Source organism: Phascolarctos cinereus, unplaced genomic scaffold (genome assembly GCF_003287225.1).
Source record: "Phascolarctos cinereus isolate Bilbo 61053 unplaced genomic scaffold, phaCin_HiC Scaffold_726;HRSCAF=1367, whole genome shotgun sequence".
NCBI classification, from domain to species: Eukaryota; Metazoa; Chordata; class Mammalia; order Diprotodontia; family Phascolarctidae; genus Phascolarctos; species Phascolarctos cinereus.
The window spans coordinates 224,573,041-224,591,663 of NW_027556098.1; the positions used below are offsets into that span (position 1 = coordinate 224,573,041).

Genomic DNA, 18,623 nt, shown 5'->3' on the forward strand with positions numbered 1-18,623 from the left:
GCATCATTTTCTAAATGTTCCATTTATGAATTGTCACTGCAAGGGAGATAGTATCAGCATGTTATTGGAGGTGTGAGCATCTGGCTTCAGGGTCTTTGCCTCAGAGGATTGAAAATGTCAGGGCAAATTCTTCACAGTTCCTTTATATCTTGTTTCTTGTGTAAGGACTCCATGTCCAATGTCTGACCTACTTTTTATCCATTTCAGTCTGAGCCCTAAAGCTAAAGAAGCAGTTTCTGACATGAATCCCTTGGGGGGGGGGGAAAGCCCTCCAAACATCAGAAATGGAACAGTGAGGATGCTGTGAAGAAATATCTGGCAGTTTTAAATTACACCAACTGGGATTTCCTGCACATTTATAAATGAAATGAACACCCCTGATCTGAGTCCTGGTTCACCTCCTTCACAACATGATGGGGAATTCCCACAGAGCTGGGCACATTAGAAATCTATCTAACGGATTCACATCGGCTAAATCTTGTTCCTACCTTTTCAAATTTATTGTCTTGTTCACATTAACTAAATCCATTTCCTTTTCCAAAGGCACATAAAATAATTAGACTAGATGATTTCTAAGGTCCCTTTCAGTCTCAAAGTTGCATGATTCTATAAATTCTATAATTTTGTGATTGTTATTGAAAGGAGAATAAAAGCAACTACTGAGAAGCATATAGAGAAAGGGAAAGAAAGCTAAAAAATATAGTCTAAGTTGAAAATTCTGGTGACACAGTGGAAAGGAAAAAGCAAAATGACTATTGGATGATGAATAAAGGATGTGTAGGATATGTGTGTGTGTATGTATGTATGTATACATATGTGTGTGCTTAAATATATATGTGTATACATATGTGTGTGTATATTTATATATATACATATATATACATTTATATATATATATATATATATATATGTATGTATGTATGTTTTTATTTGTGTGTGTGTATATCCACACATATAAAGTTTGGCATAAGCCACTGCAGGATGGTGATGGTGACTCAAGTAACTGCTTTCTAAGTACCCCTAAATTCAATTTAGCTATGACATTATCAGTTCTGTGAATAAATGGAGGGCATTTAAATCTTTTCAACTGTAATTATTCTTTTATTGTACATTCCTTCATCCCTCATCTACTTGGTCTGTATTTTGCTAACTTGGATATGTTTAAGGATTGTTTTGTAAGTACTCTTAAGTAATTTTCTTCCATTTGAGTCTGTCTTGTCCACCAGATGATCAGGAGTGGGTATTAGAAGACTATAAATCAGGAGACTTGGATTTTAGCCTCCTGCTAGTAAATGTATTGTGTGACCTTAGGCAAGTTGTTTAACTTCACTCTATCAATTTTCTCATCTATTGAAAGAAAATAATGGTATAGCCATTTTGGTAAATAATTTGGAACAATGCCTCCAATCTTACTAAACTGTGCAAGCTTGTTGACCCACCAGTACCACTACTGAGCCTATATCCCAAAGAGATCAAAGAAAGAGGAAAAGATTTTATATATACATAATATATATCTGTATATGCATATATATATATATCTGTATATGTATATGTATACACACACACACACACATATATATTTGTTTTTGTTTGTCCTTCATTCTCGAAGAGGACCATGACATTGTGGAGGTGATGCCATGACATTTGAGTGAATTGTATTAAGTGAGGGAGGCCTATGCACAGTCACCAGCTTCACTTTCTCCCCCTCTCTTCCCTCCCTGAGCCATCGGGGTCCAATGGCCAGATATACATCAGGACTACTGGAGATGGCCCCAGATGTGGTAGGAGACCTTGGCCTTTTAAAGCTAAGGTCTTTAGCAGGTCTCAGTTTGACTGAGGCAACTCCCATTTAGTAATTAAGGCCAGGTAAAAAAAAAATGAGGCAAAGAATGGCCTTTTTAGCATGGTCCAGAAAAAAAGAATCAAACTGGGAGGGGAAAAGGAAGACCTTCAGGGTTTCTGGCTGAAACAGAAATAATTTCCATTTACATTCACTCTGAGTCAATCAGAGCATATATACATATACAATATGTATATGTGTATGTATATAATAATATTATGTTATATATTTATGTATTTAGAGCACCTCTTTTTATTTATTTATTTATTTTTTGAGTGGCAAAGAACTGGAAACCAAGAGAAGGGATGAGCTCATCATTTGGGGAATGGCTGAATAAATTAGAGCATATGAACATAATGGAATACTATTGTACTATGAGAAATTATAAAACAGACAATTTCAGAGAAATTTGGGAAGACCTGTATGAAGTAATGTAGAAAGAAGTAAGTAGAACCAGGTATGGAACCAGGAAAACGAACAATTTTGATCTGATTCACACAATGATCTGTCATGATTCCAGAGGATCAATGATGAAGAATGCTACATACAACCTGCTAGTTGCTGATTAAGTAAACACACAGAATGAGTCATATTTTTGGACATGGCCAATATGAGAATTTGTTTTAAGGGTTTTGTTTTTCTTCCTCTTTTTGATGGGGGGAAGGAGGTAGAGAAAACAAAAAGTAAGCATCTGATGGTTTTTTTTTATATTTGGGTAGGCAATGGGGTTAAGTGTCTTGCCCAGAGTCACACAGCTAATAAGTGTTATGTGTCTGAGGCCGGATTTGAACTCAGGTCCTCCTGAATCCAGGGCCGGTGCTCTATCCACTGCACCACCTAGCTGCCCCTGATCATTGAAAAAAATAAAATTTAATTATAAAAAAGGAGTAATAAAACTTGCTTTATTTTCTTTAAACAACTAGAATCACAGATCATAGAGCATCAGAGGTAGAAGGGATCTTTGAGACCACTTAGTTCAACCCACTCAGTTTAGAGATGAGGAATCTGAGGGTGTGAAGTGACATGCCTAAAGAACATAGCAAGTTAGTGGGTGGGACCAGAATTAGGCACTCTAACTCCTTGATTCCAGTGCTCATTCCTTTACACCACACATGGAAAGGTTTTCTGTGAAAGTGTTTTTAAAAACATAAAACATGCAATTGCATGGTTTGCTCCTTGAAGGCAGTATATCCTTATGTATCTCTCTCCCTAGCAGAGCAGGCGTTTGAGATATATGACTAACTTACTAAGTAAATATACTGCCCCCTCCACTCCATAGGAAGAAAATTTGATAATTCTTCATGAATTTGACATTTTTAAGCTGCCAGCTTTCTTTTTTTTTCTATTGTGTGAATTCTCTCAGAAGGTTAAAGAAGTGTGGTCTTACCCTCATCCCTTCAAATCGAGATAAGGCTCTTAAGGGCCTCAAAGCTCTTAGTGTCCGAAGAGATTTAATGGCACCAAGCTCTGAGTAGCCCAAGGCATTTGCAGTTAAGCTAACCAAAGAGACCTATGTGAAAAGAAGAAGAGGATATTCATTAATATTAGAAAGTCTTTATACAAAACAAGCTTAGTCTGTGACATAAACATACTAGAAAGGAAAAGCCGTAATAGGTCAATTTTTTTTCAAAAAACATTTTAGAGGAAATTCTTATTTTTTAAAAAAAGAGTGAGAACACTGTCATAGGGCAGATTACTACTCTACTTTTATGGAAGCTTGTGACAAGCACTTAATAATTTCACATTGTCTTTGGATGATCGGAGTAATCAAAAAAAAAAAAAAAGAAAAGAAAAAGAAAAAGAAAAACCAAGCTAAGCACAAAGGCAATTTAATGAAACCAAAGGTTAATATGAAACACAGACACCCTAGATATAGTTGCTTCATTCATCTTAGGTTTTTCATTATGAAGTCCAAGTAGCTGAACAGAGTTAATTGATTAGATAAAAAAAGAAATGGATAAAAAGAAAAATCAAGAAATTTATTTAAATTAATCAAAAATTCTGTTGTTGTTTAGTCATTTTTAGTCATGTCCAACTTTTCATGACCCCATCTGGGTTTTCTTGGCAAAGATACTGCAGAGGTTTGCCATTTCCTTCTCCAGCTCATTTTACAGATGAAGAAACAGGCAAACAGGGTTGAGTGACTTGCCTGGGGTCACACAACTAATAAGTATCTGAGGTCAAATTTGAACTCAGGTCTTCCTGACCCCAGGCCCAGCACTCTATTCACTGTGCCACCTAGCTGCCCAATCAAAGATTTATAAATAAACAGTTTCTTTATTCATTCTCACACATGACTAATTTTATAATTGATAAAATCTCTAAGTGGGCTAAAAAGAGACAATTTATTACTGCTAACAACAGGAATCACCAATCTCCTTTTAAAATATGAAATGGATTAATTAAAACTATACACGAGTAAAGAAAAGCCTTATTTTATCCCAAAATTAATTTATATCACAAAAAAATGGAAACAAGTTAGAGAATGGGAATAGAATTTTCAAAAATACAGCATTAATAGTTTCATAAGAAACCTGCTTAATTTAAAAGTATTCAAATGATTTATCATATAGATGGATAGTTAGAGGGCAAAACTCACTACTTCAAACAAATTATGCCATCTAAATTAATGATTGCATATGTTTGTCTGTTAGGAAATTTCTCAGCCTGAGGTCCTTGAGACCCAGGGGACAATCTCATCCATCAACAGGTGGACAAGACTGGAGGGCAAATAAAGTGAGTAGCCTAAGTAAAAGGAAGATTATTTATTATCCTGCTAAGGTAGAATGCCTGAAGAAACTTCAGACTCAGACTTTTTAGAATGGACATCTATCTTCTATAGCCTTTCAGGTCCATTTAGGTACATGGGATATCAGCAGCATTCTGCAGCATTTGAATGGACTGATGGGATGTCCACTCTCCTGATAAAGATGTTGGTCTGGAAAGTTGATTGTACCATTTGTGGGGTTGTATGCAGCTAAAGAAGGATGTGTGCAAGTCCTACTGTACATTCAGCAGGTTTTGTAATTCAGTCTATAGCAGAAGAGAGAACAATTCAGCCAGGTTTAGTGCATTTAGTCTACTAAAGAATGGGGGTGTGGCTGTGGTAATTAAGTCAAACAGCACATTTCAATAACAAGGTTATTTTTCCTCCACATATGTGTTGATAATATAGGATAATATATGTACATATATGTGTGTGTGTGTGTGTGTGTGTGTTTTGGGGGTTTTTTGGTTGCAAAACAAGGACACAGGAGTTATAAGTAGAATTTAAACCTGGGTTTGTTTTTTACACCAACTTCATTGCCCACACCATAACACTTTGCTTTAAAAGAAAATGGAACTTTATTTTCCAGGAAAATAACAATTTAAATTTGGCTAACAAAATGGTGGGCTTGAATCAATGAAGAGGAATTATCTGACAGCATATGTCAGTTATTGCTTGTGATAAAAAGTCACCATTGCTACTTTGAAGTACTACTTGAAGGTGCTTGAAAAGTTTGTGCTCTGGAGTAGTTTAAACAGTCTCACTAAATCGTTCTTTCCACCATCTAATTGCTTTTCAAGCCCTTTCTTCACATACATATCAAAAGGAAACCTTATCTGAAGAACTACAATTTCTGAACTTGTGCAGTTGAAGTGCCTGACATTTAGTGTATCCAAAGGATCAAGAACAGCAGTGATTCTCAATTATGGAGAGCCTAACAAAAGCAAACTGGCTCAAGCCAAATTTGGAAAGATCCTTAAATTTAACAAGTTAGAGCTAAGGAGAATTTTCTAACAGTGAGGCTTAAGTACTTTAATGAAGTTGAGAAATTCCCTTACCTAGGGCAAAATCAGAGGTTAATGAGGCTAGCACAAAGTAGCTGACTTTTGCAATCAATAAATTGCTTATGTGACTCTAATGTTAAAATGCTAACTCAGAGATTTGTTTATAGGATGTTTCTATCTCTAGTTCTCAAAGTAAGTAGGATAAAAAGAATTGGGAATAAGGGCAACTTGAATCTAGAGATATAATAATAACATATATAAAAAACATTTACCCATTTTAATTAGAATAATATATAATTTATATTATTATATATTTATTATTTATTATATTCCTTATTCAGAAACCAATGGCACAACTAAAATAAAAAGAGCAATATAAAACAAAATTATAACACTTTCTTCTCTTCCAAATTAAATTTAAGTAAAAATATGCTCATTGCTCCAAAAAACATAGAAGAATTATAAATCCAGCAACTAACATACACACAAATCTAAACTTTAGATAACTACTTAATCGGTTATTGAATTATTAAGTTAGTTATCTAATGTCATTATCTTAACTATATCTTATGTATATGTTATATATACATAAGATATATAACTATATCTTAACTATAACTGAAGTTAGATATCTAACTTAAAAGTTATCTAACTTAACAAGTTAGATAACTAAATTAATAAGTAAGAGAAAGAGTGTTGTCAATAGGATATAAAAGACACTTCTCACATAATAGAATCAAATAGTAGATACAAATAAAGGTGAATTAATGTGCTAAACATAATCAAACAGTAACATCATTCATGTGAAATCAACCTAGCCTCTGATGCTTTCCTTTTTCTGGAAAAGAAAACACACAGTAGTGTTGTATTAGCTACAGAAGATCTTAATAATTCTTGATGACATTTTCATATTTAGGTAGTAGGCTTAGCTCCTTTCTTCATGGATAAACTAGAGATCTGACAGGTTAATATATGAAACAATTTTGAATGAGATCTTTAGAATTATTTCAGATTATCTACATTACTGTTTCTCTCCACTACTGCAACTATTGAAAGGGTGATTGATATTTTATGAAAAAATATGCAAATAGTTACAAAATGAGAAACTGTAGAATACTTACATCAACAATAAGAAAGTCCAGCCAGCACCAGGCATTAGTAAAATACATTTGAAAACCATATGCAACCCACTTCAGAAGCATTTCCAGAATGAAAATATAGGTGAAAACCTTGTCAGCATATTCCAACATTGTCTTTATTGTTTTTCGCTGTTCAATATATATGTCTTCAAAGGCCTACAAAAGAAAGCTTTCTATTAATTGTTTAATGACATGAATGGTTTTAGATTAAATTCCTCTGTGCTGGAGAAAATGTGTAAATGTATTCTTTTGGGTAGTTAAATCATAGCATCTCCAGGAGCCTTAGGCTAGATGGCTTGTTGTTTTTCTACAACTGAGTCTCACTGTATAGTTATTTTCCCATAAAAGCAGTTCAACCATTTTGACTAAATTGATGGGATAGTTGAGTACTCTGTCATGGTTAGCTGGTTTCCTCATTCAGTTAGGTTGATGTCTCAGGAGCTCTTTCTTCCTCAGGAAAGCATCTGTAAGTAAAGCCTCATCTCAGACCACTGATCTGGAAGTTATTTTACTAATATAAGACTACCCCCAAAGACTACAGAGCAAACAAACCACAGGACACCAAAATGGAACCCCCTATTCTCCAAGGGACATGAACAAGCTAGTCCAGGGCTGAACTAATGGTTGAAGATCCTGACCCTGAAGAGGGCGTGCAAAACTCACAAAATGGATGATTAGCTACATAGGTGGTGAGTAAAATGTAAGGTCTTTGATGGCAAGGACTTTCCCATTTTTGTCATAATGGCTTGTGCATAATAGTTGCTTAACAAATATTTTTGAATTAAATTGATTTTATGATCCCAGAAAATCAGTATATTTTAACAGATAGGAAATGACTAGTTACTCATATTGGAATCATTACCAAATCAGTTCTGTGTAAACCATACTGTTACAGCAAATATCAAAATGAATATCAAACTAAAATAATGAATAAAACTTTGAAGAAGAAATGGCATACACATGAGGAAGTTCTAATGAGATCTATTTGAACAACCCATTGACACTTAAAAATGGGAAATGGATAAAGGAACAGACACAGAATATTAACATTTCCTAAGGAAGTTTAACCAACATAACCAAAGAAATTAAAAACAAAAACAAAAACCTAGAAGCTGACTGAGCCACAGAATCTTCTTGTCAAGGAAAGAGATATGCCAGCCAAGGGCAATGTCAATTTTGTTTATGAGCACTTCTAAGATCTTATGAAAATGGTAGAGGTTAGTTCACAATATTGCTTCATAAAACAGGGAGAATAGAAGAAAGGAAAAAGAAATATGCAGAGAGTTTAGTGAGAGACAGCTAAGAAAAATCATCCTGAGGGCACTTAATGATGAAATTGGAAAATCAGAAAAGCTCTGAAAAGCTTTTATACTGCAACAAACTATTCTCTCCATCAACCATTACGGAACCACCACGATTTAGACTAAAATCAGTCTCTAATGGACTAAGTGAGGGAAATGGCAGAAATGATACTTAAGAAAACCAGAGATTCCTACTAGAGGCTACACAATTTTCACTGCAGGATTAACTCTTAGGGTATCTGAAAGAGGGAAGAATTTGAAACACTTGGCGGGTGGGGGAATTTCAAACCATATTATTACCAGAAAAGGATGACTAAGAGAATAATAATAACTATCAAACCAAATGTCTTCTTTCCTAGCTCTATAAAATTTTAATGAGAATAAGTTACACATGTTTTGAGAATATCCTGGATGAGGTTTGAGATTTTCAAAAATGATATTCTACACCAGACCACATTTTTAGAGTCACAAAACTGACAAAAAGATATAGAGAATATAAGGTTCCACTGTGCTCATTAGCTGCTTTAGGGGCTCCCTTCAACAAGGTATCTCTCAAGCATATGACAAAATCATACAGATCAACAATCTGATTATTGATATCAAGACAGACATAAAACAAGACCACACATGCTCATCAAAGATGTTTGCCACCACCTTAAAGGATGTCTTAATTCAGAGTCCAAATGGAATAAGTTTTCCCTACAGATGGTGAGGTCCTCCAAGTGTTCCACTTTGTGGATGCTATTGTGTTGATTGCTTTTAGTTCTACAGTACTGCAGAGTCTCTTGAATAAGAAGCATAATCACTTAAAAGATTTTGGTTGAACTCTCCAGACAGGAAAGACCAAATAGATGAAGAATGACTGTTGTCTAACCTAGAATATTCAGTTAAGTGGCTAATTGGTAGAAATGGTTCATATATATCTTAGGCAAATATTATGCATGGATAGTGAGCTGGGCCCAGAATTAAATAGGAGCAAGAGAGGGATGAATTTACACAGAGATTTTAATGATCTAAAATCTTTCATTGAAATAATAGTCTTTCTTTTTTAATAATGCTACTGTTCTGGTGATGCTGTATAGATAGGAATCACGGAATTCCACAATGTCTGAATAAGTAAAATTCAGTATTACCTGAAGGGTAATGGAGAGATACATTGTGGCTGTAGGTAGTCAATTAACACACGATCAACCAAGAATTATGCAAGAGAAATGGTACAAAGGATGTTATCAGAGAAGTATGATTAGGAAATAAAATAGGCTGGTTCTGTCAGGAGAGAAAGGGATAAGTCACATCTAGCCCATGTATTCCATTAGTATGCATGCACTAGCAAGAGAAATAGATGTCTCCAAACACATTAAATTGATGCCTATGCAGGATTTATGTGAGGACAGGAACATAACATATCTCTCTAGGAGCTAAGACCATCACTCTTATATACCAGCCCATCAACTAGCAGCCTCCCTTCCTTTTACAATAACAACTACACTCTGGAGTCTTCTGTGGCAGAAGAGAATTCTCCAGTTCTCCACAGAGGCCAAGCAACATAATTAGGATCTCAGAACTTAGAGCTGGCTGGAGGAGATCATCAGCTTCAGAACCTTTATTTCACAGAAGAGGAAACAGGAATCTGAATAGTGAACTGGTCAGAAAGTTCAGTGATCCCTGTTCCTCAGTTTCCCTTTATTTGTTTGTTGGTCTACTTTATTCTTTTGCTTGTCCTATCTGGCCTCAGTTAGGAACTGGGCTTGGAGTGTATTGTATATTAAGAAGGCATATCCTTGTGAAGAAATCCAGGAACCAAAAGATGATAAGGAGAACATTTGTGAGAACAGCAAATGAGAGAGAAACAGGTGTTTTATCATCAAAGTATGTTATAGTCCACTTGGACAGAAAGAAAAAATACAGTAGATAAGGAATTTGGGGAACACATCAGAAGCCTGGAACAGAGGCATGATATAGGTGTTGTGGGGGAACTTCAATGATCTAAATATCTGATGCTTTATCTAAAACAGAGCAAGTAATACCTTCTTTCTTAGCCTTAAGAATAAATTGATCCCTGGAGAGGTGGAGAAAGTAGTATGGTAGAGCAGGGATTCTACTATTATCTGATTATTATCAATATGGAGGAATAGGTTGCTGAGGAGGAAATGGTGGAAATTTTGGGAGGAAAGTGACTACTTCCACCTAGAGTTTGTTACAGAGGACAGGAAAACTGGGCCTAGTCTGACATGCCCTCTAGATTTGGGGAGAGCAACTTTTGAAGAGTTTAGTGGAGGGTTGGGATCTCATGGATTAAATTTTTATAGGAGAAGTTAGTCCAGGAAAAAAAAAGGGGAAACCAAAAATGAAGTTCTAAGGCTATATATAAAGACTAACAATTCCATGATGAGGAGGAAAGGGTAGGGAAAAATGCCTGAAGAGACTTATGTGCATACAAAGAAAACTTCATAACTTAAATTAAAAGAAAGGTAACGGGAGACTGGCCAAGGAGACCAGTCTCTCTGTCCACGTACAAAATGCTGCTGATACAATTCTCCAAATGGAAGAGACTGAGTATCCTGTTTCTGGAAGAGTGATGTGTAATGGAAAGGATTTGGAGAGACAGGAGCATGTGGCAACATTTTGCGACTGGTTCCAGTTTGCTATCCATGTATTGATGAAGAGATTGGCTGCTGCTACAGCACCAGAACCAGATAATGGGGCAGGAGGAAGATTCCAAATACCTTGGTTAGGCTCTTCTCTTCTCTCCTCTCCTTTCCTCAGATGACTTCTTTCTGCTATACAGCATCTTGTTAAAGAGAATGCTGTACAGGAAGGCCTCGAACCCTCTTTCTATCTAAGGACATCATGAGGCCTATGAAAAAGGCCTCAGTGTTCTTTCATTTTAGGTAAGGGAGAATAATTTAAAATACATGCGCGGTATACATATATTCCAAATTAGATTATAGTAACATGTACACACACATATGTATAGAAAATTTTATAAGTTTCAAAAGATCATAAAAGTGAGCCATCTGGGAATTAAGGAGTCTGAGGGTCAAGTCCATTGCAGGTTTTGCAGTTAGCCCAGCACAGAGGCCCCAAAGACAGGAGCTACCTTCCCAACCTAGCCTAGTGGTAGCTGAAATGAAGACTCATCAATGTCACATTTGGATATGAACTTGGTAGGACTGGTGTTATGTAGCAACTGTGTTACAACTGATCCCACTCACTCCAGAGGCAGAGGAAGTACAAGGGAGAGTATGCCCAGAAGTGTAAGAGGATATATATTTGTACTTCCATGCTTGACATATCTTGTAAATACCTTTGAAAAAGTTAATTGATGTTAATTGGTTAAGTTGGGGCTGCTAGTCAGTGATGGCTAATAGTGAGGGAACAAACCCAGAAGAGGGGCTTTAGCTGATAACATCAGAGAAAGACATCCCAAACCTATAGGTACTGCTAGAATCCTGCGGGTGGTGATACAGCCAGTATAACTCTTGAAAAGTGAGGACAGAGTGCTCATTTCATATATATGCACAGAAGATAGAAACAAGGGTTGGTAATGGAGCATGACTTTAAAAGTATGAATATTATTGCAAGAATAGTGTCAGGAGTGCTCATGAGGAAAGCTAAGATTTTTGTTTTTGTTTTTTTTAATTTCAGCTATAATGGGGAAACGAAGAGATTCAAAACTTTAGAAACTGTTGCTCAGACTGGATTGATTGATGATAACCGACAACAGAAAAAAGATAGATCTGCTAATTTATTACTATACTTTTTTTTCTCTATCAAGAATGACATTTGGGCTAGAAAATTGCTAATAAGCAATTAAAACCCAGGATAAATAAGAAGACACTAAGAGTGCATTTAGCTGCTCTTCCTTCATCAGGTCCAGCTGAGCTATATCCTCAGGTCCTGAGAGAACTGGAGGATGCGATTGCTGAGTTGCTCTTTGTGATATCAGGATGATTGTGGAGAGTGGGAGAAGAACTAGAGGGAGTAAATGTTCTGATTTTAAAAAAAGAAAATAAAATGGAATTGGCCAACTATCAGCTTGTGGTTAATGTGTACCTAATAAAGGAAGCATTGATCTTGAAGAACCAGAAACAGGTTGTATCAGACTAATTTTTTTTTTGAAAGTGTTGCTAAACTGTTAGATCAGGGGAATATTGTAGATACAGTTTACTTAGATATTAACAAAGGATATGATGAAGTATTTCACACTATTCTTGAGGGTTAGCTGGGAGAGATACAGGCTTGATGATAGAATAATTAAGTGGATTTAGAACTAATTGATTGGCCAGACTGGGAGATCTAAAAGGAGCCATAGAGACAATCTAGTTCATACCTTCAGTTGAGGAAACTGAGGCTCAGAAAGGTTAAATGAATTGACCTAAAATTACAAAGGTAATAAGAGGAAATAATATTTGAACTTAGATACTTATTGGACCCTCATAAGAACCCTGGGAGATGGGTGCTATTATTATCTCTATTTTACAGATGAGGAAACTGAGGCAAATGGCAGTGAAGTGACCTGCTCAGCTACTTAGTGTCTGAGGCCAAATTTGAACTTAGGTGTTTCAGACTTTAGGCCCGTTCAGCTACTGAGCCATCTGTACCTGCACCAAAACTAAACAAGGGCTTGCCAGTACCTGGTCCTTAATTCTGAACAAAGCTGGGGAAAAGATACTTAATGCCTAACGGAGGCTCAACAGGAATTATCCTTTCCCTTCTTACCCTCTTAAACTATCACCTCACATCTCTTCTTCCTTTTGTCGACAAAATTTTGGAAAGGATGTTCTATACTCAGTTCCTGCCTATTTTTTTTTCACCCAGGGTAAAAATAGTGGAGAAGAAAGGGAAAGGAGAATATCAAGGTATAGCTGCAGCGAGAGAAGGGGAGATCTTCTTTTTACCCCTGTAGAGAATGGGGGTGTAGGTAGAAAAGAGCATCAAAGGGACCAGCCATGGGAATTGCACTATATTGTCATATGAACTGCTGGAGGATCATAAGGAAAGGCAAAGGGATGGTGTTAACCTCAAGGAAGAAACATGCCGTGCTGGATATCAGCAATGCAGGGCAAAGCCCCATTCACCCTATACTAGTTTTGGCTCTGACCTTACCTCTCCCTCACCCTGATGTGCAATTAGTTGCCTATCAGTACTGCCTTGGCAATATTGCCCATATTTCTCTCCTGTCCATTCACAGGACAATCAATCATCCCAGCTTAAATTCCCACTGCCTCTTAACCAAGACGATTGTAATAAATACATGGCTAATCTTCCTGCTTCTAGTCTTTCCCCTCTGCATCTCACACACCTGCCATTATAAGTTTTCTACTGCACAGATCTGAACCATGCTACTCTCCTGTTGAAAAACTTTCAATGATTCCCTATTACTCAGAGGATGAAATTCAAACTCCTCAGCCTGGCATTTAAGGCCTCTTTACAAGACGGCTCCAAACTTTGTTGACAGAGCTACTCTATTGGCAGCCGTGCCTCTGTGATGTAACAGCTGTGGTCACATAGGCAGTTTATTGCTGTGGCCATGGCCAGATGACTGGTGGTAAAATAATCTAAGAACCCACTGATCTACCATATGCCTAATTATTGCTTCCTATGCAACAGCAACCAAGACCTTCAAATATTTTAATTCAGTATTTCACTCATCTGACCAAGGTGCTTGTCTGACCAGACAGGACAATTCAGTCAAGAAAGTCAAACCAGAATATGCAGAATAAGCCTACTATGATTACACTTCAGTGCTACTAAAAGCTTGATCCTTGACCATGGGGGAAAAACAAAATAATTCAAATTCATATCAACACAGAATTTCTGATTTGAGACTCTTATTAGGGAAACATCTGTAGGTCTGGGTATTTCTTCCTTTAAAATTTCCTCAAACCATCCTAGTCCAATCAATTCAGTTTATCAACTCAATAGATTTCTCTAGCACTTCCTGCTGTATGCCTTTAGACTTCCAATCCACACAGGAAGGAATATTTCAGTGGGCAAGTGATGCTTTATGAAATCATGCTTAGAAATGTGGTAGGCTAGGTTCACTTACCAGGGCACCGCTACTTAGGAGGATCATGAAGACAATGAAGGTCTCAAACCAGTTATGTTCCACTATCTTATAGCAAGTTTTTCTCAAGTTCCACCAGAGTTTTCCTCTGCCTTCTTCTATGCTGACCTGACAACACTTGAACTTCCGTACACAGCCTAGGATATGTGGTATGAAATAAAAAAGAAAGTAGAATCAAAGTAGAAAATAATTCTGAAGCTGTAACCCTTATTCAAATATTTTGTAGGGAAAATTAGAATAAGTTAGGCCTTTCCGTAGCATTTAATTGAAATAAGTGCTACAGCCATATGAAAAGTTCACAAAGGACTTAATGTTTTTCATGGATTAAAATATGACTAAATTTCCCCCAAACCCTCTCTTTTCCAATTTTCTTTTATCACATACCTCATACCTAGTATCTCTTAATTTTTATCTATAGGTTCTCTATCTCCCACCACAATTAACTGAACCTCTGCCCCCACTCTTCCCCTTCAGAAAATCCTTTTTACTCCACTACATGCTGATCCCATTGATTCCTAAACTGCAAGGATATTCCAAGTTTCATCCTTCATTCCTGGTGGAATTTGAAAACCATATAAGAAGAATATCAACTACTGAACCTGAATTAACACTCATATTTTGCTATTGTATTTTTTAGCTGTGGTCTTGAAAATAGCTGAATGCATATGCACCTCCAACTAGAATTATGCAAGTTATGTTCCATGCCAGAAGAAAAACATAATGAATTATTTCATTCAATTTTATAAATGTTCCTTTTAACAAATTTCTGTTCAAATAATATTTGCAATTGCTTAGGTTTTAACAAGTGAGCTGAAAGGTTAACAGCAGCTCACAGATTCACAGGCTTTAGAATAAAAAATAAAAATGTCTGAAAGTTTCTGTAAACCATCCTTTAAAAAGTGAATCGGTACCTACTGTTTATATTCATTTCTCTAACGCTGATAGGCTATACTTGAAAGTGTTTTAATGCGACAACAATTTTAGGCATATAGAAGTCAGGTTACAATGCTCATGAGGATTAGGGTAGTAAGTTGATCTATGTTGATAAGAGATCTATGATGTCAACTATGTCTTGGTATAATATTGCTAATTTTACATAGTAAAAATGATTTCTATTTGCTGAAATATCTATGGACTTTTTGAGATCAGATATAGAAATAACTTACATTTGTATAATGTTTTATGGCTTATAAAGCACTCTCACATACTTAACAAATACTACTGTTATTTTGTCATTTTACTCAGTTGTTGGAAGAAATTAAATATGTGAAAGCACTTTGAAAAATTAGAGGGTATGCATAATGAGATATTATCATTAATTTTCAATGCATTGATGTATTGAATTTTTCATATCCAAGGATTTACTATGTTTCAAGGAAAAATTCTTGATGACATAAAAATAATATTTTCCATATAAAACTATTGCTTCTCATGATGTTTCCATCAGCAAGTATAGTATTGGTCCAAACATAGAAAAAATTATTTCCCCCAAATCTGTTTTTTATAATACTCAAAAATTGTTTTCAGTGTAAGCTTTTCTTTTTTTCTCTTCTAAGAGATCTCATTTTAGGGTTACAGTCCATATTCTTGGGAAATGAATATTTAGACCAATATAATAATTAAAGTTTTATAAGATAACATTTATTTATAAGATAATTTATAAGATATTTATAAGATAATAAAATTTATAAGATAATAGAACCCTAGGTTTAAAGGTGGAAGGGACTTTAGAGGTAATCTAGTCCAACCATCTTCATTCCCCATTTTACAGATGAGTATTGGTGCAAGCCATTAAAGGAGAAAGTAAAGAATTAGATTACATATTTGCATATGTACATATGTACATATATTCTTTATATACCTACACATATTCTGAAGATGAGTGCATCTTTTCATGAACTAACCAGTATTTCCTGCTTTTTAAATTTTTTTTTTTACAAAAAATATCTTAAGCAATATTGATATTGTCTACTAGAGTACTGGAGTATATCTTCTATTGACTATGGGGTAGAGCTGACCTATAACATTAGGTTTTATTAAAATAATTTTTTACTAAAAATTTTTAAGAATGAAGTAATTCCTGGAATTATAAAGAGACATTGGTATTCTCTGAGGATATATTTTCATAACTGAAAAGATACTTATGTGCCTGTAGAAATATTTAGTGACCCAATAATATAATTTTGGTTTTCTATAAATAGTCCTTTGAGGTTCCTGTAGTAAATATCATAGAATTTATTTTATTTCAGGAGATCATTATTTAGTGCATCTAATAATTATTCAATTCTTTCTGACCAAAAGTCCCCATGAAAGCTCTTAGTGCTAGGGGTTCATTCAGATGTATCCAAATTAACTAGCATGTTTTGAGTGATGATAAAACATTAAACCACAACAAGGAAACACCATCTCTCACTAAATTACTTTTAACAAGTTTCTTATTAAGATCTGCTAAAGAAGAATAGGCATCTTTTATTAGTTTCCCCCCCCCCCCTTGCTAAAAGCTCCACAAACAAGATGTCTTTGAACAGCTAATGATACTCAGAGTTGTTGGGTTAGCAGTGACTACAGAAATTAGTGAATTCCATTTCATGTTACCTTGTCTGTTTGAAATCACAATCTCTCAAAAGAGCAGGAAAAAAGCCAAAGTAAAAGACTATGCTGGTTCACTTTTCTTTCCTTACCTTCTGTGAAGCAGGCTTCTGGCTCCAGGGCTTCTTCAGGCTCTACTTCAGGCTGTTCCCCTTCTGCAGGGGCTCCCACATCCACTGTACTCCCTTCAGATGAACTAGATGCATTTAACTTCTGCAAATCAAACCCCACAGAAAACCTTTTTTTAAAAAATATCATTTGCAACACAGATAAAGCATACCCCCAGTCTTCCGTATGCATTTCCGAGTTCTGAAATGTAAGGTTCACTTAAATGTCCATACATAATGCCAATCTGCTTTAGTAGAGGTGGGGTCACAAGATTAGACACAATACAGACTGTGTCTATATGTACATTTTTTCCTGCACAAATATGTTACATAATTTGTCTTCAGCCAATATGGGAACTATGCAATGGAATCTGCAAGCAAGATTGCAGAATGGGTGTCTTGCTAACCTTGAGTTTGTTTGAAGGCTTGTCCATTAGGAATCAGTCTGTGAATGACTTGCTTTATTCTAACATTGTGACCCAACCAATGAAAGCTGCACAGGAGTATTTTCATGTCAAATGCAGAAAATATCATATTGGATGCACATAAACAGCAGAATCTGTTTCTCATTGACATGAAAACACATTGTTACCAGTTGTTCTTAAATATCTTCTACGTCTCTGTAATTTCATAAGGAGCAGCAGATTATTAGCTTTATAGCAATAGCCAGTATATTGCATTCTCTTTAGCCAATGCACCTGTATGTTTCATTGTGCATTGGGGAAACTACTTGTTACTCTGGCACACATACATGTCTTATGAACACAGGAAGAAACAAGTGGATTTTCTTTCTTTTTCTTTTCTTTTTGTTTTAAATTAAATTAAACATTGTCAGAAGAAAATAGAATACGATAAAATTGCTTTACATCTTTTATATCTTTGGCCAGATCAAGTGGTTCTTAAGCCCAAATAAATAAAGAAGTCCAAATCTTCAACCTGGTTCCTCCAAAACCCAAACTGAGGCACAATCAAAGTTACCCAGGGACAGGTATGAGTGCCACACTAAATCAGAGTAGTTTTGATCACAGCATTCTCTGACCTGTTACAATGTTATTACCATAAAGTGTATAACATCAAGAGATGGCTGCACTGATAAGGAGCTAAGTTATAAAGGGAATGATGTAAGCACATGAGTAAAATGCACCATTCACCATGTTGCACTACTGTTGACAAAATGGATATTGTCCTATAACACTAGAAAAGTTTTGATAATACACGTACAGGTATTATTCCTGAGAAGATGGATAGGGTTAGATTGGTGGCATCTCAGCACAGAGTCATCTATCATATGACAAAATAATGTTTATGCAGAATATTTTCTCCTCTCAAGGCCTGCTCCAATCATCCCAGCATGGAGTTTACCCTATTTTGTTTTGTTTTTTCCCTAGAAGTTTATGCCAGGAAAATGTAAGGTCTAGAAGGTCCCATGGAAAATGAAAAGATTTCTAACACAAGCTGGTGACAGATATTGTCTGTCATCTGAGAAACTGCTAAGGCAAGTCTAGAGAAGTTCATCACCAGAGAGCTGATAATCAAATATGATTTTTTTCAACCACAGTAATTCATAATGACTGTTTCCCAAAGTACCATGCACTAATTGAAGAAGTGCCCGCACTGGTTGACGTATACCAAATATCTACTTAGTTAATTGATGTGTTAGGAGGGATCCTGTTATTCTAAGTAAAATTATGCAATCACATAAAAAGTTTTCCTTCGTTCACCATAAAAAACCACAAATCTAAGAATAAGGTTTAGATCTCTGACTTTCAGAATTCCAAGTTCATGACTGTAGTTTTTAAAACTTTC

At 35.6% G+C, this 18,623-nt stretch overlaps 1 protein-coding gene across 4 annotated transcripts in view; it reads right to left on the reverse strand.

Annotated features, from left to right (window-relative positions):
• Window positions 1–18,623, reverse strand: part of SCN2A (sodium voltage-gated channel alpha subunit 2) — a 157,640-nt gene that overhangs the window by 18,103 nt on the left and 120,914 nt on the right. For all 4 annotated transcript variants that reach the window (XM_020990856.1, XM_020990855.2, XM_020990858.2 and 1 more), the window contains 4 exons: window positions 16,803–16,923; window positions 14,104–14,258; window positions 6,733–6,906; window positions 3,228–3,350 (listed from right to left, as the gene is read on the reverse strand). In XM_020990856.1, the coding sequence (XP_020846515.1) occupies window positions 3,228–3,350; window positions 6,733–6,906; window positions 14,104–14,258; window positions 16,803–16,923 (573 nt within the window). The remainder of the gene's footprint in view (window positions 1–3,227; window positions 3,351–6,732; window positions 6,907–14,103; window positions 14,259–16,802; window positions 16,924–18,623) is intronic.